Raw genomic sequence first — 26,316 nt, forward strand, 5'->3', positions numbered from 1 at the left:
TGTATGCACAGGAGCAGAAGGATTTTTATATACACATCCTCACACCACTCCTCTTCTCACCAAATCTAAGCTTTCCAGAGTTTGACATAGAGTACTTGCAAATTTCAAAATGCGCCTCTGAACTCAACTACCGCCGTGATCAACCCCTCTCATCGGTATATCGACTCACGAGAAACGGTAGACTGATTTCTCCTTCATGCCGGACGTCTGAAGTCATCCCCACAACAGTCTCAAGCCGCCAATTGTGTGCACCATTAGAATCACCCAAACAGGCAGGACGAACAAAGTTCAAGGCCATCCATATATCGGCTATTTGTCCCTCTCCACGGTACGGAAAGACAATCCCCACACGTTCTCGGCCGAGATAGACTTATTTCCCCACAAGAATGACCTCGAAACGGTTCATGTGGTGAGCCGAGCCCTAAGTGGTGAGTGTTAGGGCATGGTATGCCGTGTCAGAGCCAGGTTTGTAGAAGCGAAATTACAAGCGAAGGTTGGTCGATTAGAAAGAATTGCATTGTTCCAAGATGAGACAGCAGACTTCAGTCTAAACCTCTATCTGCAAGAGAAGAACGGTAAAATAAAACAATAAAGGTATACCTGCCAGAAAACGAAGAAAGAACACCACGCGCACGCCGGCGCCATGCTTTGACAGTCCATTCAGAAACACTGCACCCATCCGTTCGACGCCAGAAAACATCAGAAACCGCCTCGTCTGCTGTATGCTACTTCAAGAGATTGGCAAACACTGTCACCTTCTCCATCTCAAGAGCACCATTTCTACCAGAAACAGCGACAACTTCGACCTCGATTCTGTTGACGCCAGCGTTGAGGGCAGTATCGTAGACTATTTTCCTATCCGCAACTCCACCGACCATGAAGTCGCGGACGGTGCTCATGAGGCGGACATTGTTGAGGGTGACAAATAGTTTGTATTGTCGTTGCATCAAAAGTCGCTGTGAAACAGTGGGAATGATGCTGATGTAATATTGGGCGGAGGGAATGGCCATGGTAAGCGACTGCTGGGTGAATTTGTTGGAGGGTGGAACGTCTAGACGGAAAGGTTTAGGGTTGTTGAGTTGCGGGTGGGCCGTGATGACAAGACTCGGCAAAAGAGCTTCAGAGACAGGCTTGGAGCGGGCATATTTGTCGAGGAAGGTTGGTGGAGGGACGTATTGCGGTACGTGGGGAACGTGGGGTAGCATTGAGGGGTGTGGACTGCCACTGATGCCACGGACAGAAGGTGGTGGGAGCATGGCATTGGCCGTGCCAGGTCTAGGGCTCTGCTTGGCGTCTGGAGCAATGCTTTGTGGACGGACTGTAGCGAGGGAGGGGGAAGCAGCGACAGACTTTTCCGTCTTGACTGCTGTTGTTGTTGCGACTGGGCTTGACGCTGTGATGGCCGTTGCATTCGCTGTGGTTGGTACTTGCGAGTTGGATCGTGATGCAGCAGCGCTGCTTGCGGTTGCACCGTTGGTGACTGCCTCTTCTTTCTTGTCGTCGGCAGGAGTGCCTCGTGGGGCTGGCGATCCTCTAGCACCAAGGTGTAGTACAGGCTTTGGTCTTGGGGCGTTGAGCTTGATCTTTGGTTGTGTGGGCTCGTCGACTTGACTCTTTGCAATGGCCAGGCGTTCCTTGAAGAGATCCTCAAACTCGATTGACAAGTTGAAGATGTCACTTCCGTCCTCGTTATAGTCCCTCGCATTGCGCCAGATGTATGAAACCTCGTCCTCGAAAGCATCCCACGTTTTGAAATCCGTCTGCATTGTTGCGGGCCCACGACTGTGTTGTCCCCGTACTCTCTTACGAACAGAAGTGAGCGACGTGGGCTTCTTGATGATGTTGTAGTAATCGGTCAATGTTCGGGGAGGTAGCGTGACGAAAGGCTGGAAGATATCGAGACTGTCCCAGTGTTAGTAGCGGTAAGCGGAGGTATGTCTGAAGCGACTGACTCTTGATCAATGTGGCTGATCAGGCCGTTGATGATGTGTTCTTGGGCTTGTTGGAATGTCTTGCCAGTAAAGTCTGCTGGGTCCGAGTCATCTTGGGCGAGTGCCGGGCTTGATGCGGCTGGTGGTGCAGCTGAAGACTTGCGATCGCGATTGGCCTTGAGAGAGATTGTGATCTTCTTTGGTTGCTCGCTGGTCTCGCGGGTCGGAGGGGCTGACGAGGCAGTGGCATCGTCGTCGCCGCCAGGAATGGGCGTGGGGATGGCAATGTAGTTGGGATCCTTGTAGGCGGGGTTGTGTTTGGTCATGAAGTTGGACAGGGCCTTGCGAATGCGCTCGGCATCTTGGTAGACGGTCGACTTGTCGTCATTGTACTGTTTTGCATTGGCGACCATGCGCTTGATGTCGCTCTCGACGGTGCTGAGGGTTGGGTATTCATGGCGCTCGAGCTTGTCCTGGGCAGCTGTGTCAGATGGTGCGACGGGTGGGTATGGTAGAGTGAGGGTCGTACTTGGACGGTCGAGATTGCAATTGGTAGTTTGATGGTGCGATAGTAGTCGGGCAGTTCTCTCTGTGGCGTCGAGTGTCAGCACATGCAGCAGAGTGGGGAGAGGATTGGGCATACCTTGCTGGGCAGGTCGATGAACAGGTCGGCAATCAAGCGACCACTGCGACAGGGTTAGACTTGAAGGAGATGATCAAGGTGGACAAACTCACGTCTTGTCTTTGGCCGACTTGAGGTGGTCGATGAACTGCAGGCCGATGGTCGTTGTCGTCTGCGGCGTCTCGTGTTCCTGAGGGATCGAGTCGTCAGTCTTGCCGTAGTGGTTTGAGGGAAAGTCCAAGCGTTCGCGTTCTCGACGGTCGCGCAGTGCGTAGTAGCGGAGCGGCGGGCCAACATGACGGTGCTGCTTGGGGAAGTGCAGAAGCCTCGCCCATCAATCCACACACAGTCCACGTCTCGACGCAGCTTCTTCTCTTCTTCTCTGTCGCAAATCAAGCACTCACCAGTCTGGTCTTTTGACGCTTGCTTGCGCTGTTCTCAACCTTGGGCGATGCGGCATCAGTTGCTTTGCGCTTGCGGTTGCGGTCCATGATTTTGGTGTCTCTGTTGTCGCGTAAATCTCAGCTGCACTGCACGACTCTTGCTGTCTTTCCGAAACGAGTGCTGTTGTGGCCGGTCGTGCCTTCCGAATTGCTCTCTCTTCGACTTGCGCGTCGCGCGTTCCCTCTGTCGCTCGTCCGCTGTCACTCTAGCCGTCGCGGCACGGGCCATCTAACACGTGATTGGCAGAGGAATTTATTATTGCTTGCTCTTCAGTCGTCTCGCTCTAGCTCTATTGTCGCTACAATTGTCTGCTGCTGAGACATGTTGCTGTCTCTATGTCATCGTCCAAAGCTTGCACTCCTTGGGTCTTGTGTGGTTGGTCACCGGCGCCGTCAGGAAGCTTCCCCTCGACCTCTTTTCCACCAACGAACACCATCTTGACCATCACAAACATCATGAAACCACAGACAGCCAACTTCTTCAGTAATTTTTCTATCAGCATATTCCATTTCGTCCAGAGCAAAATCTTAGGAATATCTCTTGGCCTTGTGATCAAAAATGCCTGTCACGTAGCAATCGCCCTTCTTCTGTCCTGTAATCCCAAACGCCATGCCGACTTGGAAGAAACATATCCCACGCTGAAAAAAAGTCATTGTAATCCCTTTACTTCTTCTCCTTTTCCTTGTCCAGAGTGCCTGAAGATGCTATCTTTTGTGCCTCTTCATCCGCCTTCATCTCACGCACCTTTGCCAAAACAACCTCACGGAAGATGGCTCCCTTGGCAAGCTTGCTCAGACTGCGCTTGTGTGACACTCCCTTGTCTTCTGGTACTTTGAGGCCGGCTTCCAGAGGCTTCTGTTCTTGGTTTGCCAGTGCTGCACCTGCTGCTTCCTTTGCCCCTGCAGGTACATCTCCAGCCTGTGGTACGTCCTCCTCTTCATCCTCCTGCATCTTGAGTGCCTCGATACGGTTGGCCAATTTGACCAGTTCGATACCGCGCTTCAGGCGAGCCTTGGCCATGTATGCCTTGATCTCGGGCAGCAAGTTGTGGTCTGTTGCACCCTTGCCGGCGATCCATGGGTTCTTGAGTGATTGCTGTTGCATGTGTCAGCTTTGAAAATCAGTGGTATAGAGTCTCCAAACATACTGCACTTGTCGCTCTGTTCTCGGGCTTGGGCACCAGCAAAGTCATGATGAAATCCTTGGCCTCTTTACTGACATCCTTCCAGTAGCGTTCGTGGAAGACAACTCTGCCGTGCTTGGTCTCTTCGATCAAGTCTGTCAGGTTTTCGCTGCGGAAAGGCGAGTACCCGCAGAGAAGAGTGTAGGTGATGACACCGAGAGACCACATGTCGACAGGCTTGCTATGTCCCTTCTTGAGCATGACCTCGGGTGCTGCGTAACCAAAGGAACCAGCCATGGTCTTGAGAACACCGTCGGGACTGTCGAGATGCTTGGCGATGCCAAAGTCTGCGAGCACGAGAGTCGAGTCTTCGGCCTTGGTGAGGTATAGGAGGTTCTCGGGCTTGAGATCTACACCGGATGGTCAGCATTGAGTAGAGAGTGGGCTTGTGTCTCAGACTGACCGCGATGGACGACATCGTTCTGGTGGAGGTAGTCGACGGCTTCCAAGACCTGTCTTATGGTTGCAGAAGCGTCCTTTTCGGTGAAGCGACCCTTTTCGCAAATGCGGTCAAACAACTCCCCACCAGTCGCAAGCTGTGTCACGATGTAGTACTTGTCCTGTATTCCTTCGTCAGCTTCTGCTGCAAAGTGTTTCCATCTCTTGTGTATCTCACTCTTGACTCGAACCAATCGAAGAACTTGACAATGTGGGGGTGTTGAAGGCGCTGGAGCATTTGCAGTTCGTCGTAGACCATTTGGTCGTTGCCTTTGACGTTCTTCTTCAGGATGATCTTGACGGCGCATTTTCCTTGGGGCGATTCTGCTTCTCTGACGATGCCGTAGGTGCCAGCTCCGAGGGTCTTGCCAAACTTGTACTTGGCTCTGTGGTTGCGACGTCAGTGGGAGAGGGTGCAGGTAGCGCAGTGTTGGACGAACTTCTTGTCATAGCTGTCGGGCTGGCCGTGGAGTTTGTTGAGCATGCTGGTGACTATACCGGCGGCTTGATTAGAGAAATGCTTGGAGCAGGTATTGTAGGGTGAAGATGATGGACGTCAGGTTAGAGAGGATGTAAGATGGTGTAAGAAGCAGAAGCATGAGAGCAACAGCTCACAGTGTGCGAATCGCATCCTCAGGTATGGCAGGGAAGGAGCGATTGACGGGACTTACAACTCATGATTGCGGTCCGTCAAGCGCTGATGCTGCGCTGCGTTTAGGGAGAGAAGATGAGCGACGACGACAGAAATGGAAACGACGTTCGTCGCAAGGTTTAGACGAAGGACACGCAAAAGCAGAACTCGACAGAGATAGGTAGTCAAGAGGAAACAAGTCAAGGAAGGTAATCAATCATGATCCAGGGCAGTCTCACTCATTGCTCGGCGGCGGGCTGGAGCCGGCGTGGCAGTGCGTGGGGCAGAGGCTGAGAGAGGGAGAGCTCAAATGTCACGGCGGGCTGTGCAGAGTTTCAGCTGTCTGTTGAAACACAAAAGTCATATATTATCCTGCTATTTTTGCCTATTTTTGCAGAGACCGCGTATTGCAATTTGCGGCATTTCAGCAACAACATCATCCTCGTAGTGGAAGTGTCTTGAAGGAGGGGTTGCTTTACAATAGGAGCTGCGAGCATGTGAAGCTCCGCCCGCCGCCTCCAGCTTGTGAGGCTTCAAGGTTCAGGGTCCTTTGTTGTTGCTTTGCGTTACCTGAGACATGTCAATCCCAAGCACGACACATTGCAATGTCCATCAACTGGGACCTGCAAGGTGCAGGCTGATCTTGCCCATGAACCAGCATTGATCTTTTCCTGGCTATCACAACATGATTGCGCAAACACTGTCGTGCCTCGAGCTGTCGCGTGGCTCCAAGACATCCAAGAGCTTGCACCCGCCCTGAGAATAGCTTCCGGTCGCGTGAGACGAGCAACGCTGTTCCTGCCGCCAGAATCTGTACACATAACAGGTAGGGCTAGACGGGCTTGATGAAGCTGAACGCTCCTCGTAACTTCATGCAGGAGTGACCTTTGTTCTTCCAAGGAAGCTGCAATGGACGTCATCCTGGTACAAGAGCGGCCCAGCTCTGACGTTTGCTGCTGACGACGGAACAAACACAAACCTGATCGATCCGCCTGTATTTATATGGCTGCAGACAAAGATCCTCGCATCCGAAAGACGTCAATATCCTCTTCCTCCAACTCATTCATCCTGACCTGCCAGCACTGGCTCCACGTCGCCCTTAATCGTCTACCTTTCAGAAGACGATTCTCTCCAACACAATCCCTCCGTGCTCGTTCATCACCACAGACTCCGGAGCGAGCTCCTACACCTCCGCCTCGACCACAACCCATCATCAGTGAACAAGTCACTTTTTCCATCCAAGTCCCCTTCGCTCCACAAGACAATCGGTCGACCAAATCGGCAGCAATTGCAGAACCTGTCATTGGAGTTCGTGCACGCACCCGCTCCCTTCCAGGCGCTCCAAGCGAACACCTCATCAATAGCCGTAGAGAACTCTACAACTCCGACTAGGAAGTCAATCGTCGTCAAAACTCTCAGGCACAACAGCTGCAACAAGATCAGCAGGAACTAGAAATCCAGAAGCTTCTCGCAAGAATTGATTTCATCCGACAACATGGCCGCCAGCACATATCTCGCAGTCCTCGTCGCGGTCGTCGCCTTGATGGTCGCCGCTGTGTACATGTTCGGTATCCCAGTTCAGTGGAAGCGCGCAATGGAAGACAAGGCCCTCGAGACAATGGGCGAGAACAAGGCCTCGTACTTGGTCAAAGGTACGGCTCACATTGTCTACTCGATGCACATATGTTCTAACACTACCTCCTCTCGCAGATCAAATCAACTCCCTTCCCGCGTCCGATCAGAAGGACGTGAAAGAGATCAAGTCAGGAGTCGGCAACCTCGTAGGGGGAGCACTCCAGAATCCCCTCGGCAAAGAGGTAGGACAAGCGGGAGACACTCTTACTAGTCCCTTGACTGGTCGTTGAGCATGGCATGCCTCATTGCGAGAGAATTAGATTCGAACTCATTTTCGTCGTCGCATACCTACGACACCTAACGGAAAATGACCTGTGAGTTATATAGCATGAACACCTGAAATGGTTTTTGCTCGAATTCTTGTTATCTTAATATTTTGTGACGGTGATAATTGTTGCTGTGTTGTGAATGTCGACTGTCACATGCGTGGACCCTGAGCATGGTCGACCTGCAAGTTCTCAATCTCCAGCCTTGCAACAAGCCTTGTATCGTGACAACACTCCATATCTTTCCGCTTTGCAACCACTCTCGCTCTTTGTTTTGAAAGCCTTTTCTCCTTGAATCTCCTGCTGCAGCAAGGGATTCCTCAGCTTGCAACAATCTCGGGGGTTCCTTGCTCTGACCGCTGCTCTCCGCCCCGACACTCCCGCCTTTTTTGGGCTTTGCTCCACAACCACGATACTTCCAGTCGCCTATCGTCTCAAACATCACCGTCAAGATGATGAGCAGCAAGAGACTCCAAAAGGTGATTTCATTTGATACGCTATGAGTCTGATAATATTCTAACGTACATAAAGGAGCTCCTCAAGGTCCAAGGACAACTGGCTCCGGGCATCACTCTCGTATCAGCAGACAACCTCAAGACATGGCTCATGGACATTCAAGTCATGGATGCAAACCCGATCTACCAAGGTGAAACCTACCGCCTAAAATTCGAGTTTAGTCCAAATTACCCGATAGGTATCTCCTTCCTCCTCTCTTCACCCTTCCAATCTTCCCGCTAACCACTCCCTCCAGAACCACCCGAAGTCGTCTTTGTCCGCCACCCGGATCGCCCTATTCCCATTCATCCTCACATCTACACAAACGGTATTATCTGTCTGGATCTACTTGCTTCTCAGGGATGGTCGCCAGTGCAGAATGTGGAAAGTGTCTGTCTCAGCATTCAGAGCATGTTGACTGGCAACTCCAAGAATGAACGTCCGCCTGGTGATGCCGAGTTTGTCAGAACCAATCGTCTGCGTCCTCGCGATGTCAATTTCCATTTCCATGACAACGAGGTTTGAGCTATGGCTATTGGTGTTCATGTGGGCGCGCTCCGTCTGCTTTGTCTTCCTTGGTTTGGTTGTTGGTGCATGGCCTCGGCGTTTCTGTTCACGATTTCTCGGATGATGGTGATGCATTCAAATAATGAATGTCACGGGACATTGACGGTTTAGTTTAGATCTTGCCCTCTGCTATATCCAAACTACCCTGCCGTGCCTCCGACTGCTTTAACATGACTTCCTGTCGATCTGTTTGTCATTACTTGTGCTCGTCGCAAGAAATGCCCAGTGTTGCTTTCGTGGTTCTGTTTGGCACAGATATGAGATTGACAACGACATCATGTCACATTCTTGGCTGATCATGATTATTTGGTCCGAGATCTTGATGATCACCGAGCCGAAAGCGCATCCCCTGAGTGGGGAAAAGTTAGGGCTTTGACCGTCGGCTATTCGTACAACTGCGCATTTATCCTTAAACTCTCAGATTTGTTAATTCGTAGATTTGCAGAGTTGTATTTTTACGTGTTCTAGAGATAAGTTGTTGCAACTAGTAATAGATCCTACGATAATACAGCTCTATAGTACCTTATATATCATAGCTAATATACTATAAAAAGGTATATTAATAAGTAAACGCATATAAGGGAGTATAGATAGAGTAGACGCCTAAAGAAGAAGGAATCTAGGGGGTCTTCAATCTTAAGGGTCTATATAACAGCTAGTATATAGACCCATAGTAACATAACCCCTTAGGTCTACCTTACTTTATATAATTATAATTATATATATATATATATATATGTATATATATAGTATATCTGCATATATAAGACCTATATAATGCATACCTATCTAGCAGTCAGCATAAATATACAGTATAAACAACATAGAATTAGAAATTCGGAAATTTGCAAATCTACAAATTTAACAAATCTAAGAATCTAAGGATAGATGCGCAGTTGTACGAACAGCCGACCGTCGCTTTGCGCTGCGGACCAAGCTCCTGCTGCTTCTTCATCCAACACTTGATGAGTCAACATCCAAAGCGCTTTCGGTCTGTAAATGTTCGCTCGCTCTCTATCAGCCATGGCTCGCCGAATTCGGTCGTCTGGAGTGCTCTGTTGGCCGTTAGTCTAGGTAGGAAGGAGCCAAACTCAGGCTACGCGCGATAACATGCGGCCCCTGCTTGTCCTGTGATCTCTACCTATAAGATCAAGGTTTTCTGTACTTTTCACTTGTAGGTTTCATTTTATCATCAACCATAATGTCTCACGAACAGTCGACAGAGAGCACTCGGCTCCAGGATCGACCGCATATTCCTGCAGACGACAGCTCAGACACTCCAAACGAGACTTTTTCTCTCCCGCCGGTCGATGAGGGTCGCGACGCTTGGCTTTGTCTCTTCGGTTGCTTCATCATCGAGTCTCTGGTCTGGGGTTTTCCTGCATCTTTTGGTATTTTCCAAGAATATTATACTTCACATCCTCCTTTCGCCGACCACTCTTCCGGCATCGCCGCCATCGGAACAACATCACTCGGCATCATCTATCTCTCTGGACCTCTGATGTTTGGTGGACTGGCATACTGGCCACATCTGAGAAAACATGCGACTTATGCTGGCTTGCTGTGTATGACAGTCTCCTTGGTCGCCTCTTCATTTGCAAACGCTGTTTGGCAATTGCTTTTGACTCAAGGTGTCTTGTATGCTATTGGTGGTTCGCTACTGTACAGTCCCACCGTCACATACGTCGATGAATGGTTTGTGCGTCGCAAAGGTCTGGCTTATGGAGTCATGTGGGCTGGCAGCGGGTTTGCTGGAGCATCGATTCCTTACCTCATGTCCTGGGTCCTGGGACGCTGGTCCTTCCGCACAGCTCTCCGGATGTGGTCAATTGTGTTAGTGTTGCTTGTGCTCCCATTCTTGCACTTCACACGACCTCGTGTTCCGGTCAATGCAGCATCGTCTGCTCCTCGTCCTCGCTTCAACTTCTCCTTCCTCAAATCGAGATTGTTCATCATCTACAGCTTGGGAAATGCAGTTGAGGGCTTGGGGTATTTCTTGCCTAGTATCTGGCTTCCTACTTATGCACGATCTATTGGCTCTTCGAACACCATCGCTACTGCCACACTTGCATTGCTGAATGCTTCGGCGGTCCTCGGTTGTATCGTGTTGGGCTTGGTCATCGACAGAACGCACATCACGACCGCTATCCTCCTCTCCACAATCGGTGCCTTGCTCTCAGTATTCATATTCTGGGGCCTCGCTTCGTCAACAGGAATGCTCCTCGCCTTCGCAATCACATACGGCTTCTTCGCAGGCAGTTTCAGCACTACTTGGAGCGGCATCATCAAAGAAGTCTTGACGTCTAAACCTGATACGCATCCCAGTCTGGTGTTTGGCTTTTTGGCCATGGGAAGAGGAATTGGCAGTATTTGCTCAGGTCCTATGAGTGATGCTTTGGTGCGTATGACGGCTTCGAGTTCAAGACCAAGCCTGGGATATTCTTCTGATTATAATCTGTTGATCATCATGACTGGTGTCACTGCTGCTGTTGGTGGTTTAAGTTGGGGTGCAAGGAGGTTTACGTGGGTTTGAGTGATGATGTATCTCATTGACTGCGATCATCTTGCGGTAACCTTTGCATCTTGTGCAGTGTAAAAAGGATCTTGGATAGCATGTAGAATCGAAGAAGTAGCATCAGAAAGATATACAAGCTGTCATACCCATGATTTAATCAGGGATATATCGCTCCCGCAGGCGTCCACCACCATCTCGCAAGCACACAAAGCTTTGCCATCATGCTTGCAAAGTTGCCGCCCCCAACACAGACACTCTTGGTCAGCAAAGCAGCCATGGGAGATATGCCGATGAAGAGATGGTTTGGAATTGCCACTCAAGACGAACAATGTTGGTGGCATTGCGTGTGACATTTATGGTTGAAATAGATTATACAAGCAGGGTTGTCCCCTCAACATCCAACTGACGTGAATCTACCCATCCACAATCTCAACCTCCAAATCCTTACGCTGCTCATACAACCCCCAAGTCTTCTTGGCGATATTCTCAGCATTACACTGAGGATTCTCATCAGCGACCACCCCACCCACAACAACAAGCCCACAATATACCCCCTCCTCCTTGTACTTCTTATGCATACTATGCACCAAATTGTGTTGTGCGGCTTTACACACGCTCAGCGAAAACACCTCTGGGATAGGCTCTTTGTAGATGGATCCTGAGGTGCAGAGGAAGGCGGGCTGGTGGGTGGTCTTTACGGCTAGAAGGTGGGGAAGTGCCCATTGAACCACAGCATAGCAACCTGTTACTTTGATCCGCAAGTCGAGCTCGAGTTCTTCCATGGGCCATTGGACCAAAGTGCTTGGGCCTACTCTTGCGGCATTGAAGAGGACGACTTCCAGAGGTGTGTTTCCAAGGGCTTTGTCCACTTGCTTGAGTGCCGAAGGTATCTCAGATGTGTTTGCCAGATCAATAGGCAGAGTGGAAATCTCGGCAGAAGGTGTCGCAGCGCGAATGAAATCTGCATCTTTCTCGAGGCGTGAGGGATCGCGGGAAAGCAGGATGATGCGTGTAAAGCCGTGGGTAGAGAAAGTGCGGGCGACGTGGCTGCCTATTCCAGGTCCGCTTCCTACCACTACTAGTGCGCCGCGTGTATCGCTGCCCATTGTTTTGATCTGTCTTATGGTTTCCTTTCCTACTGCGTGTTTGGATGTGCTGGAATTGCCGCAGGAGGTGCAAAGCTGGAAGAAGCGGCATAGCAAGCTTACCTCCGCATACGTCACCATTGTGCTGCATTTGCTCTTCTTGGACCCCTTGGACAATTGATTACTTATCTGCCTTGAGCCCCAAGTCTTTCACGTTTTTGGTTTATAGGGTGGCGATGCAGACGGATCCTTTCGGCTTTTGCATCGTTCAGCCACCTACTGACAGAGTACCGTTTGTTGTAGGGCACAGCCATAATAACGATAAGAATAGAAGAGCTAAGCCTTGGGACAAGCTTTATCAAGCATTTCTACAAGAAGGCAGGCTAGAACCCCCCCACTTGTTTCCACCTTCAAATCCTCGTATCCCCTGCAGCACTTCCAAAAGCACATAGTGTCATCTTGGTACTACGACCACACACATTCCGAAACCATGTCGCAAAAAATGCCAGAACCACTACCAGTCTACACCCAAGACGCCCCACCAGAACCAGAACTCCCAACCACAGAACCACCTGAATATCTCCAACGCACACCCTCTCAAGAAGCAGCTCGTCTCCAATCTCTCAAAGAATGGGCTGCGAAACGCGATATGATGAATAGTGGCGGTTACATGGAAACCTTCAACATTGGAGGCCAGACCGTGACAAATGGTCAACTTGTTTCTTCTTCCTCTTCCTCCGATTATCCCTCTGCGAGTCAAGAAAAACAGGCATTGGCTGCTAAATATGGAGACGACGGCTTCGAAGAAGGATCTAGCTCCTCTCACCATGATGGTGACTCCAAACCTGGTGTTGGAAAACGCATTTCAGGGTTCTTGAAGAGGATTTCTCCGGCGGAGAGGGCGCAGCAGAAAGCTATGAACATGACTGCGGAAGAAGAAGAAGCGGAGATGAAGAAGTATCCTATGGCCGAGGGGACTTATGGGTGGGAGAACATGGATTCGTCGAGGAAGTAGTGGTGTCTCTATCTAGTGAGGTGTTTGGTTTGGGAGTAATGAGATATGAGTGCGCTTTGTGATGATGATTGATGTTGTTATGGTATGATTGAGCTGGGATAATATGGTTGATACCCTCGTTTCTTTGTTTTTTCTTTTTTAGTTCTTGACAAGAAATTCTTTGACCAAGGGGCCCCGCCCGACATCCCATCGTTTTTCACATTCAGGGCACAGTTCCTATCTCCATAACAGATAATTTTTCCAGACCAAGCTACGATAACTTCGCAACATCATGTCATCACCACTGGACCAGTGGCTAGAACACTCAACAGCCCAAAAGCACGGCGCCCTCCCGCAACATACCCAGATCCTCAAGTCTCTGATCGAAGACAAGATCAGCCCACAAGATCAGCCCACAAGATGCAGCCAAAGAATTCATCGACAACACCTCATTAGGTCGCGATGAAGCAGATACTGCATATCGACTCTGGAACCTCCTGATTCATACAGCAACCAACTTGCCGTCCCACATCCCCACTATCGTAAACCTCACTCTAGCCATGTGCAACTTACCTCTTGGTCCTCAAGCTCCTAACGCACTTTCCTACAACCTATGGACCAGCTGGCAATACGTATGCAGCTACTAACATACATGTCGATCTTGGGACTCTTCTGCTTCTGTGAATGGTCTTGCCAACGCACAACGATGGATAAACTTTTCTGCTTCCTCAGCAACCCTGCTGAATTATGGCGACAAAGACATGTTTGTGAGGGAGATAGGCATACACGCCTTCTTCCACCTGCGAGATGCATTGGAATCGACACTAAAAACTTATGCCAAGAGCAAACTACTGCATAACTCTATTGTCACGTCTGAGCAAAGCGATGGAAACTGATGTTGTGACTGCAGCGCAATGGGTTATTTGTGCTGGTGAGAGGCTTGTTCAGTTTGATAATGCAGTCTTTGGGGAGAAGTGGAGCAGAGGTTTGGACAAGAAGACGGGGTTGTGGAATGGTGAGCCAGGGTTTTTGAACGCTGGATGGGACTTTTGGGTGAAGCGATTTGGAAAAAGAGCGAATGAAGAGTGGATGAGTGAGGAAGAGAGTAGGGTGGCTCAGAACGCTGCTCGAGTTCTTCGGGGGTGTCTCTCGCAGCAAAGTGGTTGATAAGGAGAGTCGAGCTTGTTGGCTTTACTCCTCTTTTCGAAGCAGTAGGTCATACAGTGAGAAAGGCATCATGTGCTTTGAGATGAAGGCAGCGGGTCTGATGAATCCCCTTCCCTGCCTGGTCATACGGGGCATCTGTGATTACTCAGATTCTCACAAGAACACAGAATGGCAAGGATTCGCGGCAATGACAGCAGCGAACGTGGTGAAAGCTCTTTTAGGGAAGTTGAAAGGCTATATGAATCATGCAAACAAGGTCAAAGCCAGCCTTCTACTCAGATCTATTTTGGTCCTGAATAATTTCGCTTTCCTCTTTGTGCTTCTTGACAAGGTTTGGCCTAGGTAGCTTACCACGACAGGTATACTCTCAACCAAGAAAAAGTTATGAGGCACCTTAGGCTGCATTCTAGTACTCCATAACGGCATATGTGAGGAGAATATCGTTGATATGCTGCGGCGCCGAGATGAGGTGCTCCATCGCGGGTTCTTGAGGCATTGATCAGCTAGACTATGACGATGGCAGTCTATCGGGCGCTCATGAGTGAGACTTGTCACAAGAGGCAGTTGCGATCTGACTTTCAAAAACAAGTCGGGGAATCTCTACCATGATAAACGACCTGTTGCCTGATGGAGATAAAGGTGCCAAGGCCGTTGCTTCCCAGAAGCTTCTCAACTTTCCCCCCCTTCCAACGCCCGGATCCAGACCTTAATTGCTGTTCTAAGCAGCTACATTTTTAGATCAGGCTCACGGTCTGTCTGAATCTATACAATAAAGGATACTTTGATCTCTGACTGCAAGGCAGGAGCTGGCCCTAGGGTCTAATCACACCTACCAGACATGAAGTATGTCTTGTCAATGGATCGCCTTAATTTCGTGTGTCCACTTTCTCCAAGCAGAAAATGATGCAGCAATGTGAACGCCGAACTATGTATCAGAGCTCGGAATGCAACCCCAACTAAGGCGGTTGAAATGGGGTTTAGCTTTTCGTGTAGAACGTAGAGCTGAGCTGAGATGCAACGGCTATCTCAACGGCAAGCTGAAGAGCGTCGTTCGAGATTTGACTGTGGCAATACCTTTGCCTGCGATATGAGGCCTGAGTTACTAAATCTGAGCTTCCATTTCTCAGTAGGTGCAGGTCTTTTCGAGCTTAACGTTGCGCTCTTTACTTCCTTTTCGCTTTTCGCCAAAAGCTGTTGCGCTGGCTTCTGAGCGTCGGTAAACAAAGCTTTAAGCTTTCTGCCGTCAGCGCCCTCTTCCAAGCATTGCATCGTAGATACTGGATCCAGCTCCAAAATGTGGTATTTCGATAGTGAATTTCTGGAGAAGCAGTAGTGTCAGAATGGCTTGAAAAAGAAAACAGCACTGCTAAGTAGCATGTACGGTGTGGCCTCTTCGAAAGTCAGATGATACTTCCGAACTGAGCCGCTTGAGGACAGATCTGAGCAAATCTGGACCTTATTGTTCGCAGAATTCAGCCACAGAAGCAGGAGGCGTAGACTAGCCAGGCGCAGATATGTCTGCGCTTGCCTATGGATCTACGTATCAGGTGATGCTGTCAACAGTGCTAGCTTGTGCTGAACAATTCTGCTTGAGACATGTCAATAGAGACGGTTGTGATTCGAGAAGATATGTAAGGTGAAGGATCTCTTGAAGGATCGAATGCGCTTTTGGCCAATAAAGCTGAAGGAACAGCTGCCAAGATGTCAATACACGCTGGAGGATTTACGAGATGGAACAGCCATCCAAACGGCCAGCTGACAGACGTCTGGGGATTTGACGGACGTATGGAAGTCATGATACAGAACTTATATATCTGGTTCCGCACTTCGGGATTCTGTTGAATATAGGTCTTGCTCTTGCATCATGTTGCTCTCACTACTTTCTATCTTTCTCCTGCCAACAACTGCTGTATTGGCATCTCCAATCACACTCTCCAACAGCGATCCAACTCAAAAGACATTCTACCCTATCACAGATACCACAATCGACCGACATGCAGATTACCCACTCTATCCACATTACTCGACTGCCTTGCTGTTTTCTGAGAAGCCAAAAACAACACTTGCAATCTCGACTACCTTCGATACAAGATATCCTACTGTTATTCTGGAGAACTCGGCGAGGATCAATTATGACTGTGATGCCAGTAAATCGCATTTGGTCGTAGATCCTATCGACACTGAGGGTGTGGCTCTAGTCAGCTCATGGCCCGATGGTCTGGTTGTCATCACAAACAAAGATAGCTGCAATCCTGATGGCGAAAGAAGTGTCTTCCAGATCACTGAATGCGAGAATTGTGCGGGTGGCAAAGAGATGGGAGTAAGACCGCTGATTTTCAATATCTCACAAAGAGAATGGAAAGACGTAGCCACGACCATGAGAGTTGGATATCTTGATGCAGTCTTCGAAGTCGGGCTGCACTCAAGCCGCAAGGGTGGCACGATATTGGCATGGATTCAGCACTTCTGGAAGCATCGGCTGCAACTTGATTGGTCTCCTAGCCGTGCTGGATCGATTGGGGGCGTTTCGACACCATCTCAACTCCAAGCCCCACTCCAGGCAAGCACACTTGAAACAAGCGAGATGCGCATCATCCGGGTACAATCAAGACAGCTGTAGCCTCTTGACAAAGTCAAACGTCCAGCAACATAGTCCATGTCCAAGACCAGCAAGACCGACCCTTACAATCATCGCTCTTTCTCGTTGGAGACTCCTGTCGCGACGGCCATCATCAAGAGAATCGTCAATCAGAAGTTTCAGAATCGTAAAGCAGAGTTTCAAGCAAGATTGTCAATGCAAGCCGCCACCAGAACAGGCTCAGGACTCGATTCCAACCTCGTTCATCAATACAACAGGACATGTTCGCCAAGGGGTTCGCTCCTACGCCTTCGATTGCTTCCGCTTGGGCACCTCAGCAAGTTTGCACTGGAACTGTTCAGGCCAAGAAGACCTCAAGGATCACTCGTGTATCTGGTTCAGCAACTGCGATCATACAGGGCACAACTTCCGCTTCAAGCCAACTGCAGAGGTGACCCAAGTTGTTTACGTGCCTGCAGTCGAGCCCGCGATGCAATCCAGGACTAGGATACCACGAACACGATACACGCATGTACTACGACCGCGAACCTCTTCACCTTGCGTCCTCTAGGTCTACATCCAGATTCGTATATACCGAGATGCGGAATCTTGTGTGAGAAGTACGGCCCTAATTTTCCTCTTGCCAGTAGCGGCTGTGCTGCATGCCTGACAACACGCGCGCGCAATGCTGCAAACTTCATCAATCCCAACACAAGGGACTTGTATCATAGAAGCTCACCAATCTGCCGCCTGGATGGATTCATGACTTGACCCCCGGTGCTGGGTTCTCCAGCACAACAAGTGACTGCACTGTAACATATTCACTGGAAGATGTTGTCATCACCAGTCACAGCCCTATGAAGAACGGCCCTGACATCAGTGGTTTCGGTTCTGGACTTACCTGTTGATGGCCCTTACCGAGTCACACCCACGGCATCGATTCAGACTTTCAAGATCAGCTATGGTTGTCTGAGCACTGAAAGCTCTGCTCCGTTCAACCATGTCGGTCTCTGGAGTCCTGGAGAGGACCAGACCTAATCCATTACATCTGTCAAAGACTCCATACAATCCTTTGTTCGATAGAACTTCCTCCGCCATACCAATGCTCTTCCGTGTTTACCTTCTGCTTGAGACGTATCCTGAGACTCATAAGGAATCATAGAAGTAGGCATATGCAGTTCCCAAACATATTGGCAGATCGAGTATTCAAGTCATTCATCAGTGTATAGATGCAGCATCCTGTAGACCCTAAGCAGAATACTTATCTAGGCTGGAAGGTATACGATGACTTGAATAGCAACTCGAACCGATCTTCTCGGTTAAGAAAGCTTGGTCGACGAGACGAAAGCACGGACTCATAGAGTGGACGATATATGGAATCGGTAGAATATCGGCTCTATTCCATTCCATTCTACTACTTCTAGCTAAGATTCTATTCTATATTAATTATCTAGTAGAATAATACTAATTCTAATATTATTATTACTATTACTATTACTTTATCCTTCTATAAGGTTACTCTACTTCTTTAAAAAGTTATCTTATTCCTTTATATAATCCTCCTATATTTTATTAATAGGTAGATCTACCTTCTTAAAATAAAGGTTCTTCTACTAGTTCTTTAGGTACTTAATATACCTAAGATTAGTAGTAGAAAGTCTTACTTAATTCTATAATAATATCCTTTTATAACTACTAAATATCTTCTTTAACTTAGTAAATATTAGATTAATTAAGAGAATATTAATAGCTATCTAAGTAAGATTTAGGTAGTTAAGCTACTATATTAGTTTAAGCTACTACTATATAGCATTATTAATAAGTACTATAGGACTCTTAATAAAGTAGATATATTCCTTAAGTATATTAGCTAAGCTTATATGCTATAAAGAAGCCTACTACTTAGCTAGCTTATTTATTTCCTTCTCTTTTAATTATAGTATTATCCTAATTAGCTTTATCTTATTTTTATACTTTATATTCTATAAAGTATATATAGTAGTAATAGCTAGTACTTACTATAATAAAAGCTAATATTTTATAAGATAGGCTTTATAATATATTAGATAGAAAAAAAGTATAGTAGTATAGGTAGAGGTATAATTATTAATAGCTTACTACTTATTAAGAGCAAAATAGCTAGTCTAGATAGCAAAAGTAAGGACTAGATTAGATAAAGCATAATAGACTAAGTTCTACTTATAATACTAGTATAAAAAGTCTATTAATATAAGTACCTATTATATATAAGCTAGTATTCTTAGGTATTAGATTTTAGCTATAAATAGGTAGGTATTTAACTAGATCTATAGTTTAAGTAAATATAGACTTACTTAATTAAGGGTAGTATTATTACCTTTATATAGCTTAGTTACCTTTTATAGTAGTTCTATAAAGTCGATAAGCACTTTAAGAAACTACTAATAATATTACTAAAGAATAGTATTCTCTATATACTTATAAGTATGCTAGATTATATATATAGTTACTTTACATTTAAGTCCTTACTTAATTATAGATAACTAGCTATTCTATCTTATAGTATTATTAAGTATAGTAGATATACTAGTAGCTACCTTAAACTTATACTAATAGCAAGCTAACTTTATAATCTATACAAAGAATTAGTAGAGATAGTTAATAGCTTTATAATTAGCTAGGCTATTACCTTAACTTAAAGTTAAGATAGCTTCTAATAGGTCTTAACTTTAAGTAATTATAGTGTTAATAGTACTTTTTAAGCTTACTAATATAAGTACTTAGCTAGTAAGGTTAATCTAGTATCTAAAGTAGTAAGTTTAGTATTATATAGGGTCCTAATTAATAGAGAGATACTTATTAAATAGAGTAGTAAGGTAGCTTATTATAGTATTATTATAAGTAGTATTATTAGAAGTAATATACCTAATTTTTTACTTAATACTATATTTTATAATAGTATTAAAGAAGAAAAAAGTATATTAAGTACTAGTATAGCTAGCTAATAGGTTATAAAAAGTAAGAAATACCTTACTTAACTTACTATCTAAGGTAATAAATTAAGCTATAATACTTAGTAGCTTATAGTTACTATAATTAGCTATCTAAGTATCGTAAGTAAAGTAGATTAATAATTAAGATATTATAAGTAGTGCCTTAAGCTACTCTTTATAAAAGTTATATTTCTTCTTAATATACTAAGTAACTATAGAATAAGATTTAACTAAGAGATTTAAAGTACTAGAAAGTATCTTATTAATTAGTATATAGAGTAAAAGATTACTACTAGTATAAAAGAGGATATTACTTAAGGTAATAAAATTAATAAGATATCTATTTAAGTAAGTTTTATTAATATTAGTAATATTATAAGATATCTAAAAAGGTATTACTACTATAAGTATTCTTAAAAGTATACTAGTTACCTATTTCTAGCTATATCTATTCTAAAGGTATAATCTAATATTTTTATAGTTAGTAGTATAGTAGTTATAAGAATAGTCTTTATTACTATAAAAGTAGTACTAGATCTTTTTCTTATTTTTATACTTATACTCTCTAGGATAATAAGCTCTTATATAAGACTAGAGTTCTTTAGAATTACTATAGGTAAGAGTAGGCTTTTAAAAGTACTATATTAATATAGATTTACAGTTATTAATATAATTACTTAAGGTTATTAGTATTAGTTACTACTACTTTAAAAAAGGAAGTAATAGCTAGTTAATATTAGAGGTATTATTATTAGTCTTAGAAATATTATCTTTAATAAGGATACTATTAGTCTAACTCTAAGGAGCAAAGAGTCTAGGCTTTAGAATATTAGAGGCAAACTTAAAAAGAGTACTTTATTTTAAAGTATATAGTAGCTAGCTCTAAGATAATTAAGAGTTTAGTTAGCTTTATAATCCTTATAACTTATGCTCCTAGCTAGCTATTAAATATATAATATAAGAATTAAGATTAGAGTTAGATTATATACTAAATAAGATAGAAAGAAAACTAAGAGCTAAGCTTTAGTATTAAGTAAAAAGGAAGTAATAAGAAGATAGAAGATAGGATAGCTAAGTTAAGATATATTAAAAAGAATATATAAGTCTTTATATAAGGCTTTATATAATTTGCTAATTAGTAGTAAAGATCTTATCTTAGAGATAAGATCTAACTAATTAAATAATTAACTAAAAAGAAAAAAATAGTTTTATAAGGAGTTAAACCCTAGTCTCTCTACCTATAGTTAGGTATATTATAAGCTATTATAATATACTTAACTATAACTCTACTAGAATATACTACTATTATACTATAAAACTAATTAGTAATTAAGAGGCTTAGTACTATTATATAAGCAACCTTACTATAAGGTAACCTCTTTAGTAAGAGGAATAACTATATAACTTAACCTTTTTATTAAGGAGTAGAATATTAGAATATTCTACTTAAATTAACAATTCTATTCTATACTAAAGTAGTGGAATATTTTACTTAAAATTAGTAGAATATACTAACATTCTACTTATTCTATGCCATTTATCGTCTACTTTACGGACTTAACGGCACGTGTAGGTAAGCTAGTGACCCTGCTCGTAGCGCCGACGACGATATTCAGAACGCACAACATGTAAATTGGCAGATCCTCTAACTCGATTAGCGGCATGGTATTTTTTATCGATCGCTACACACTTTTTTATGTCTGCACTGGCGATGCTGATTAGGAAAACTTGTTCCTTGGATCCAGCGACCAGAATTTCCAAGCCCCTGTGGTTTCGTTCAGTTGAAGCTCATCACGATGACCACTCGGATTCAGGATGTCCATAGTCCCCTGAGTATATTCGACGTTGCTCAACCAACGACATCATTTGAGAACAGTACATCAGTCCTTGACCGGCGACGAGTGTTCCACCGTGGAAGTCCTCCAGCTCAACCGGAAAGTCGTGTTAGTCGATATCCAGACCCCACACAGGGCCCGAGCGCGGACTACCATGGTATCATTACTTCTGTCTTTCACCTAGGTTGACAGATGTTTATCCCCTTCACCTTAAATACCCTTGCATCTTGGGCTCAAGTCTCGACTGAGACAGGCTGCGCACATCCTCAGGGCTCACGCGACACATTGCTTGACTCTGATCGCATGGTAACAAACAAATGGTGACGCGTGTCTGCATGTGTCTCGGCCCGGAATTCAACGGTGAATGGAGAACTCTGTACGGATATGCCTCAGATAAGCAAAGTCCGCAACCAGTCATACTGCACTGTGGCGTTGAACGAGCTTGATAACTTTTGCTTGTCTTGCGCGATAACGCTTGCTTCCGTGCTGCCATGTGGTTTTCGGTCAAGTTCGAAGCTACTGCAAGTTACAGTATGCACCCCAGATAGCGGCCAGCGCCGATGAACAACCAGATTACCAACCGTTTCCAAAAATGGCAGGACGAACACCAGCCATCTTATCTATAAATCTACCTTGGTACCGCTTCGTCTATCGTCACGCTTCCACTTCCATTGACAAGTTCCTTAGGTCATCGTCAACATGAGACTCGTTTCTCTCTGCCTCTCGACACTCTTTGCTGCTGATGCATTGGCTTCGTCCTTTGCTCGCACGTCGGTCAAGCCAAAGCATCGTTCCGTGTCGAAAGATGTTGCGCACCAACGTAGATTAGCCAAGAGAGATGCGTCGAGCCTTTGTTCGGCTACAGGATCGATCAAGCCAAAGTTCTTCATCATCAGCATGGTACAGTTTTGATCTTCCTCATGCTCAACTTCCTAAGCTAATTCTCTCAAGTTCGACCCTGAAGCAGACATCTGGTACCAAGACACGACTCTCAACCTTTACGCAAACAACGTGACTGTGCCTGGATTCTCTCCTCTCTTCCCTGACGCACACTGTACTGCATCCGGCGAGGTCTGTCAGATGACCACCGGTGAGGGCGAGATCAACGCTGCCGGCTCCGTTAATGCTCTCTGGGTGTCTGGATGCTTCGACCTGACTTCCACTTACTTTATGATCGCTGGTATCTCTGGTGGCAATCCTCACGTTGTTACCACTGGCTCAGTGACATTTGCCAAGTACGCTGTGCAAGTTGGCTTGCAAGAAGAATTCGATCAATCTCAAGTTCCAGCAAATGACACATCCGGGTACTTCCCTCAAGGTGCTTACTACCCCGATGAGTCGAACCCCATTGATTATCCTACCTCGATCTACGGTACAGAAGTGTTTGAGGTCAACGAGAACCTCCTTGATCGTGCTTTCTACCTCGCGTCTCTGGCCACTTTGAACGATACCGAGGATGCTGCCAAATACCGTGCCACTTACGGCTACGCTCCCGCCAACCAGCCTCCAAGCGTCGTGAAGTGCGACAGTGCTACATCAGACCAGTATTGGTCTGGCTCTGTCCTTGGATATGCTTTCAGCAACTACACCGACCTCATGACTAACGGAACTGGACTCTACTGCGGTACTCAGCAGGAAGACAATGCTACCCTCGAGTCTCTGCTTCGCGGTGCCATCCTAAAGAAGCTTGACTTCAGCCGCATCATCATTATGAGAACCATCAGTGATTTTGACCGCGCTCCTCCCGGCGAGACTGAGGTCTACCATCTGCTTTACGCAGATCAAGAAGGTTTCGAGATTAGCATTCAGAACATCTACCTTGCGGGTATTGAGATTGTGAAGGACGTCCTGATGTATTGGAATTCAACATACGCTGGTGGTCTGAAGCCAGGAAACTACATTGGAGACATTTTTGACAGTCTTCCTGGCGACATTCCTCCTAACATCGGCACTCCTGCCTACTACATCAACTAATATCCGGAAGGAGTCTAAGTTGACATTCCTATTGACTTTCCAAAATGTACATAGATGTCTACATACAAAAACAAGAATGTGTAATGGCAGATCCTAACCAGACCTTTTCATCGTCGAGACACCATTCTTACCTCACCTGCAAATGTACAGCTCAAGTCTATTCCAAATCAAAAAGTGTAGAAGCTCTGAAAAGCTGGGCATCACACACGTCTTCGACTGACCGTCATGCTTCGATCGATCAGACGTATTTCTCTCAGTGTTCGTGTGCAGAGGTCAAATTAAGCAAATCCCTGGCACCACGTGGACTGTCAGAATCTGTAGCCTCCACTTGCCTCATTTCTCGATCAGGAAAACCAAGATCGGAGGTACAGACTTGCTAACGCATTTTACTCAGCTACCTTCTTCTCGTGCGAGCGGTCGTGCGACGTCATATACAACGTGTTCGACATCCAAAGAGATTTCTTGATCCTCGAGCATTCTCAACAAGTGGTACTGGCCACGCAGGACTGTGACAAAGGACAGAATGGATTGATTTATCTCTCTAGAAGTTCTAGAAGTGAAAACATGATTGTGTGTCGGCCTTAGTATCTGAGCACGCGAACCAGTTTTCATCAACTGAAATGCTTGTGTGATCTGGCCGCATTGTTGATTGGAGAGGCAAATAGCGGATGACCTATGCTGGCTGCTGACAGATTGACGTGTTTTGAGAGAGCGAGAGAGAGCGAGGGAGGATGTAAAGCTCAAGCTTTGAATATTCCGACGTTTTACGTTATTGTTGTCGGGACGCAGCGTTGGGCGTCAAATTCAGCTCAGCTGAACCGCATCATCGCGTGCTCGCAGCCTCACCGGCAGCAACGGCGCATGGGAAACGTTTGGAGCCGCACGCGGTACGACTGACCTGCTAGAGTATAAGGCTGTCTTCGTCAAAATCGGGATAACGAAGATGCCACGCTCCCTTACAATGCCGTGTTCTGTTGCTGGCGAATTGGCAAAGGACGTTTGCTTTTGTATATATGCTTTCCGACCCCAATCACACGCGCCACACAAAAGTAGGCCAGTTTCTGCTACCTACAATCGTTCTCGAGACTTACTAGTAGTCTCAGTACTTGGACATCGTAGGCAGGATATCGAACATGATAGCCTAGACTTCTTTCTTCGCCACTTTGTAAACACGCAGAGAACACGTTCCGAGATGCTGAGCGACATAATATGTGTCGAGGATCCATATGAGAAGTCGCATGAATTTGGGCACGACGACTTCGGATTCTCAAGGTCCGTGACTCGCACGGAACGTTACCAACGTCTATTGCGAACCTGTATTGGAGATCTCGATTGTTTAACTCTTTTTTCTGTTGCAACGGTCGGGTGTGTGTCTCCGATCGTATACTACACTCTGCTCAGTGCTTTGTGTTGTCTCGTTCGAGAATTTCAGGACCAGTAGTCTACCGACGTATATATATCACGTTCCCTGCTTCATATCGCGCGTACGGTTGAGCAGCCACTCATCGACTCCGACTTACCAACAATTGAGACATTCCATTCCTCACCTTCGTCCGGACATGGCTGATCAGCCTATCGGTCCAGGTCTGAAGCCTGCAACCCTCACTGTTGTGTGGGTATTAACGGGCTTCTCTTGTACGATGGTCGTTGCGAGAGCCATCACCAAAGCTATCAGAGCTTCCGCTATTCTTGTGGAGGACTATTTAATGCTCGTCTCGATGGTAGTTCATCTCTGCTCTAGTCTACTGCACTCAGTGCGACAGTCGCTGATCAGAACCATAGATCTTGGCGATCTTGTTCGGAGTCTTTACGAGCTTATTATGCAGTCTTCCTCTTGGACGGCTCCAGCCGGGATTGAGTTCCTACCCTGCACCACAATTCGCCAGGGCTCTGTATATCAGCCATGCCCTTGGGTTCATGGCTCCACTCTTCGGACGTATATCATTCTGTCTCTACATGTTACGGATCCTTGACATATCGCTTTTGACCAAGCTCGCTATGCGGGCTTTGATCGTACTGCAACTCGTTGTGAATTTGATGATGACGGTCCTGGTCTTTACTCAGTGTGGCAGCTTCGAGGCACTATGGAAGCACGGTCTGAAGCCAGGAGTACCTTCATGCATTCGTCACGATGTGCTGAGGGTGATTGCTTTATCTGTGGTGACATTCAACGCCCTAACCGATCTTTACATGACTATACTACCAACAGTGGTAGTCTGGAAGATTCAAGCGATGACTGCACGCAAGAAATGTGGCATTGCTGTCGTACTCGGTCTAAGCTTCTTTGCGACCATCGCTAGCATCTGCAAGATATATTATGTCAATGCTCTATACACCACGCAATATGTCTTGCCGATTGCAGAGCGCTTGATGATTGTCATGGGCGCTGAGATCAATACTCTCATCATCGCTGCTTCGCTGCCCATCCTAGGACCATTATTCCTACATCGCTTCAGTCGTGCTTCAACGAAGCAGATCCAAACCTTACCGATCTATGAGGTTCACGTTAAGAAAAGATCGAAAAGAGGTTTGATCAAAGTGGATATGCTGCCGCTACCAAGCTCGTTGAGTACTCGCGCATCCATCTTCAAGTCTGATCCGGTGTTCTCGAAAACACTTCCAGAAGTCAGAATTGACAGCTGTCATGGCAAATCACTGAAAGTCATCAAGACTATTGATGTGACACTCGTTTCAACCGAGATGACAGAAGGCATCACACTGGATTGCGAAATTGTGCCGGAAGAGCTGCAGGAGCACATCTCAACAGAAGAACAGATTCGGACGTTATCATCGGATTCTTGGGATGAACTACCAACACTCCCATTCCTTACGGATTCAGATCAATCAGAGTATAGGTTCGAGTGATTATATAGCGTAGTTCACCCAACATATCTGATTTCAGGACATGAGCATCTACAAGAGACTTGACAACAGGTATACATTTGCCTAGATCCAGGCCGTGTAGAATGTGTTGTGACGTGAAC

The 26,316-nt window shown here is 46.1% G+C and overlaps 12 protein-coding genes across 12 annotated transcripts; 9 read left to right on the forward strand and 3 right to left on the reverse strand.

Annotated features, from left to right (window-relative positions):
* Positions 1-725: 725 nt before the first annotated feature.
* Positions 726-3,044, reverse strand: M437DRAFT_72933 (Bromodomain-containing protein; the record flags this gene model as incomplete). The annotated part of the gene is made up of 6 exons (XM_041025934.1): positions 726-1,902; positions 1,953-2,404; positions 2,461-2,520; positions 2,575-2,617; positions 2,667-2,743; positions 2,958-3,044. 6 exons carry the CDS (start codon positions 3,042-3,044, stop codon positions 726-728), a joined length of 1,896 nt encoding a protein of 631 aa, XP_040883147.1.
* Positions 3,045-3,660: 616 nt separating this feature from the next.
* Positions 3,661-5,102, reverse strand: M437DRAFT_72934 (Ca2+/calmodulin-dependent protein kinase; the record flags this gene model as incomplete). Its single annotated transcript, XM_041025935.1, has 5 exons — positions 3,661-4,092; positions 4,145-4,530; positions 4,584-4,740; positions 4,797-5,004; positions 5,059-5,102. 5 exons carry the CDS (start codon positions 5,100-5,102, stop codon positions 3,661-3,663), a joined length of 1,227 nt encoding a protein of 408 aa, XP_040883148.1.
* A 1,149-nt stretch (positions 5,103-6,251) lies between these two features.
* Positions 6,252-6,641, forward strand: M437DRAFT_81959 (uncharacterized protein; the record flags this gene model as incomplete). The annotated part of the gene is made up of 1 exon (XM_041027656.1): positions 6,252-6,641. One exon carries the CDS (start codon positions 6,252-6,254, stop codon positions 6,639-6,641), a length of 390 nt encoding a protein of 129 aa, XP_040883149.1.
* Positions 6,642-6,744: 103 nt separating this feature from the next.
* On the forward strand, positions 6,745-7,114 carry M437DRAFT_41049 (uncharacterized protein; the record flags this gene model as incomplete). The annotated part of the gene is made up of 2 exons (XM_041020305.1): positions 6,745-6,901; positions 6,960-7,114. The coding sequence occupies 2 exons, from the start codon at positions 6,745-6,747 to the stop codon at positions 7,112-7,114; spliced, it is 312 nt and encodes a 103-aa protein (XP_040883150.1).
* Positions 7,115-7,602: 488 nt separating this feature from the next.
* Positions 7,603-8,170, forward strand: M437DRAFT_72936 (putative ubiquitin-conjugating enzyme E2 W; the record flags this gene model as incomplete). The annotated part of the gene is made up of 3 exons (XM_041025936.1): positions 7,603-7,629; positions 7,682-7,844; positions 7,902-8,170. The coding sequence occupies 3 exons, from the start codon at positions 7,603-7,605 to the stop codon at positions 8,168-8,170; spliced, it is 459 nt and encodes a 152-aa protein (XP_040883151.1).
* A 1,243-nt stretch (positions 8,171-9,413) lies between these two features.
* M437DRAFT_41467 (putative MFS monocarboxylate transporter) lies at positions 9,414-10,745 on the forward strand (the record flags this gene model as incomplete). The annotated part of the gene is made up of 1 exon (XM_041020385.1): positions 9,414-10,745. The coding sequence occupies one exon, from the start codon at positions 9,414-9,416 to the stop codon at positions 10,743-10,745; it is 1,332 nt and encodes a 443-aa protein (XP_040883152.1).
* A 395-nt stretch (positions 10,746-11,140) lies between these two features.
* Positions 11,141-11,833, reverse strand: M437DRAFT_41109 (NAD(P)-binding protein; the record flags this gene model as incomplete). The annotated part of the gene is made up of 1 exon (XM_041020320.1): positions 11,141-11,833. The coding sequence occupies one exon, from the start codon at positions 11,831-11,833 to the stop codon at positions 11,141-11,143; it is 693 nt and encodes a 230-aa protein (XP_040883153.1).
* A 469-nt stretch (positions 11,834-12,302) lies between these two features.
* Positions 12,303-12,827, forward strand: M437DRAFT_81963 (uncharacterized protein; the record flags this gene model as incomplete). Its single annotated transcript, XM_041027657.1, has 1 exon — positions 12,303-12,827. The coding sequence occupies one exon, from the start codon at positions 12,303-12,305 to the stop codon at positions 12,825-12,827; it is 525 nt and encodes a 174-aa protein (XP_040883154.1).
* Positions 12,828-14,055: 1,228 nt separating this feature from the next.
* Positions 14,056-14,319, forward strand: M437DRAFT_41738 (uncharacterized protein; the record flags this gene model as incomplete). Its single annotated transcript, XM_041020433.1, has 1 exon — positions 14,056-14,319. The coding sequence occupies one exon, from the start codon at positions 14,056-14,058 to the stop codon at positions 14,317-14,319; it is 264 nt and encodes an 87-aa protein (XP_040883155.1).
* Positions 14,320-15,837: 1,518 nt separating this feature from the next.
* M437DRAFT_63643 (uncharacterized protein) lies at positions 15,838-16,593 on the forward strand (the record flags this gene model as incomplete). Its single annotated transcript, XM_041024286.1, has 1 exon — positions 15,838-16,593. The coding sequence occupies one exon, from the start codon at positions 15,838-15,840 to the stop codon at positions 16,591-16,593; it is 756 nt and encodes a 251-aa protein (XP_040883156.1).
* A 5,464-nt stretch (positions 16,594-22,057) lies between these two features.
* M437DRAFT_63644 (purine nucleoside permease) lies at positions 22,058-23,332 on the forward strand (the record flags this gene model as incomplete). The annotated part of the gene is made up of 2 exons (XM_041024287.1): positions 22,058-22,258; positions 22,310-23,332. 2 exons carry the CDS (start codon positions 22,058-22,060, stop codon positions 23,330-23,332), a joined length of 1,224 nt encoding a protein of 407 aa, XP_040883157.1.
* A 1,595-nt stretch (positions 23,333-24,927) lies between these two features.
* M437DRAFT_27638 (uncharacterized protein) lies at positions 24,928-25,795 on the forward strand (the record flags this gene model as incomplete). Its single annotated transcript, XM_041019122.1, has 2 exons — positions 24,928-25,053; positions 25,115-25,795. Coding segments are annotated over 2 exons (807 nt in total), but the record flags the coding sequence as incomplete, so codon positions are not given.
* Between the last annotated feature and the right edge of the window lie 521 nt (positions 25,796-26,316).

The sequence above is a fragment of the Aureobasidium melanogenum genome (assembly GCF_000721775.1).
Source record: "Aureobasidium melanogenum CBS 110374 unplaced genomic scaffold scaffold_3, whole genome shotgun sequence".
NCBI classification, from domain to species: Eukaryota; Fungi; Ascomycota; class Dothideomycetes; order Dothideales; family Saccotheciaceae; genus Aureobasidium; species Aureobasidium melanogenum.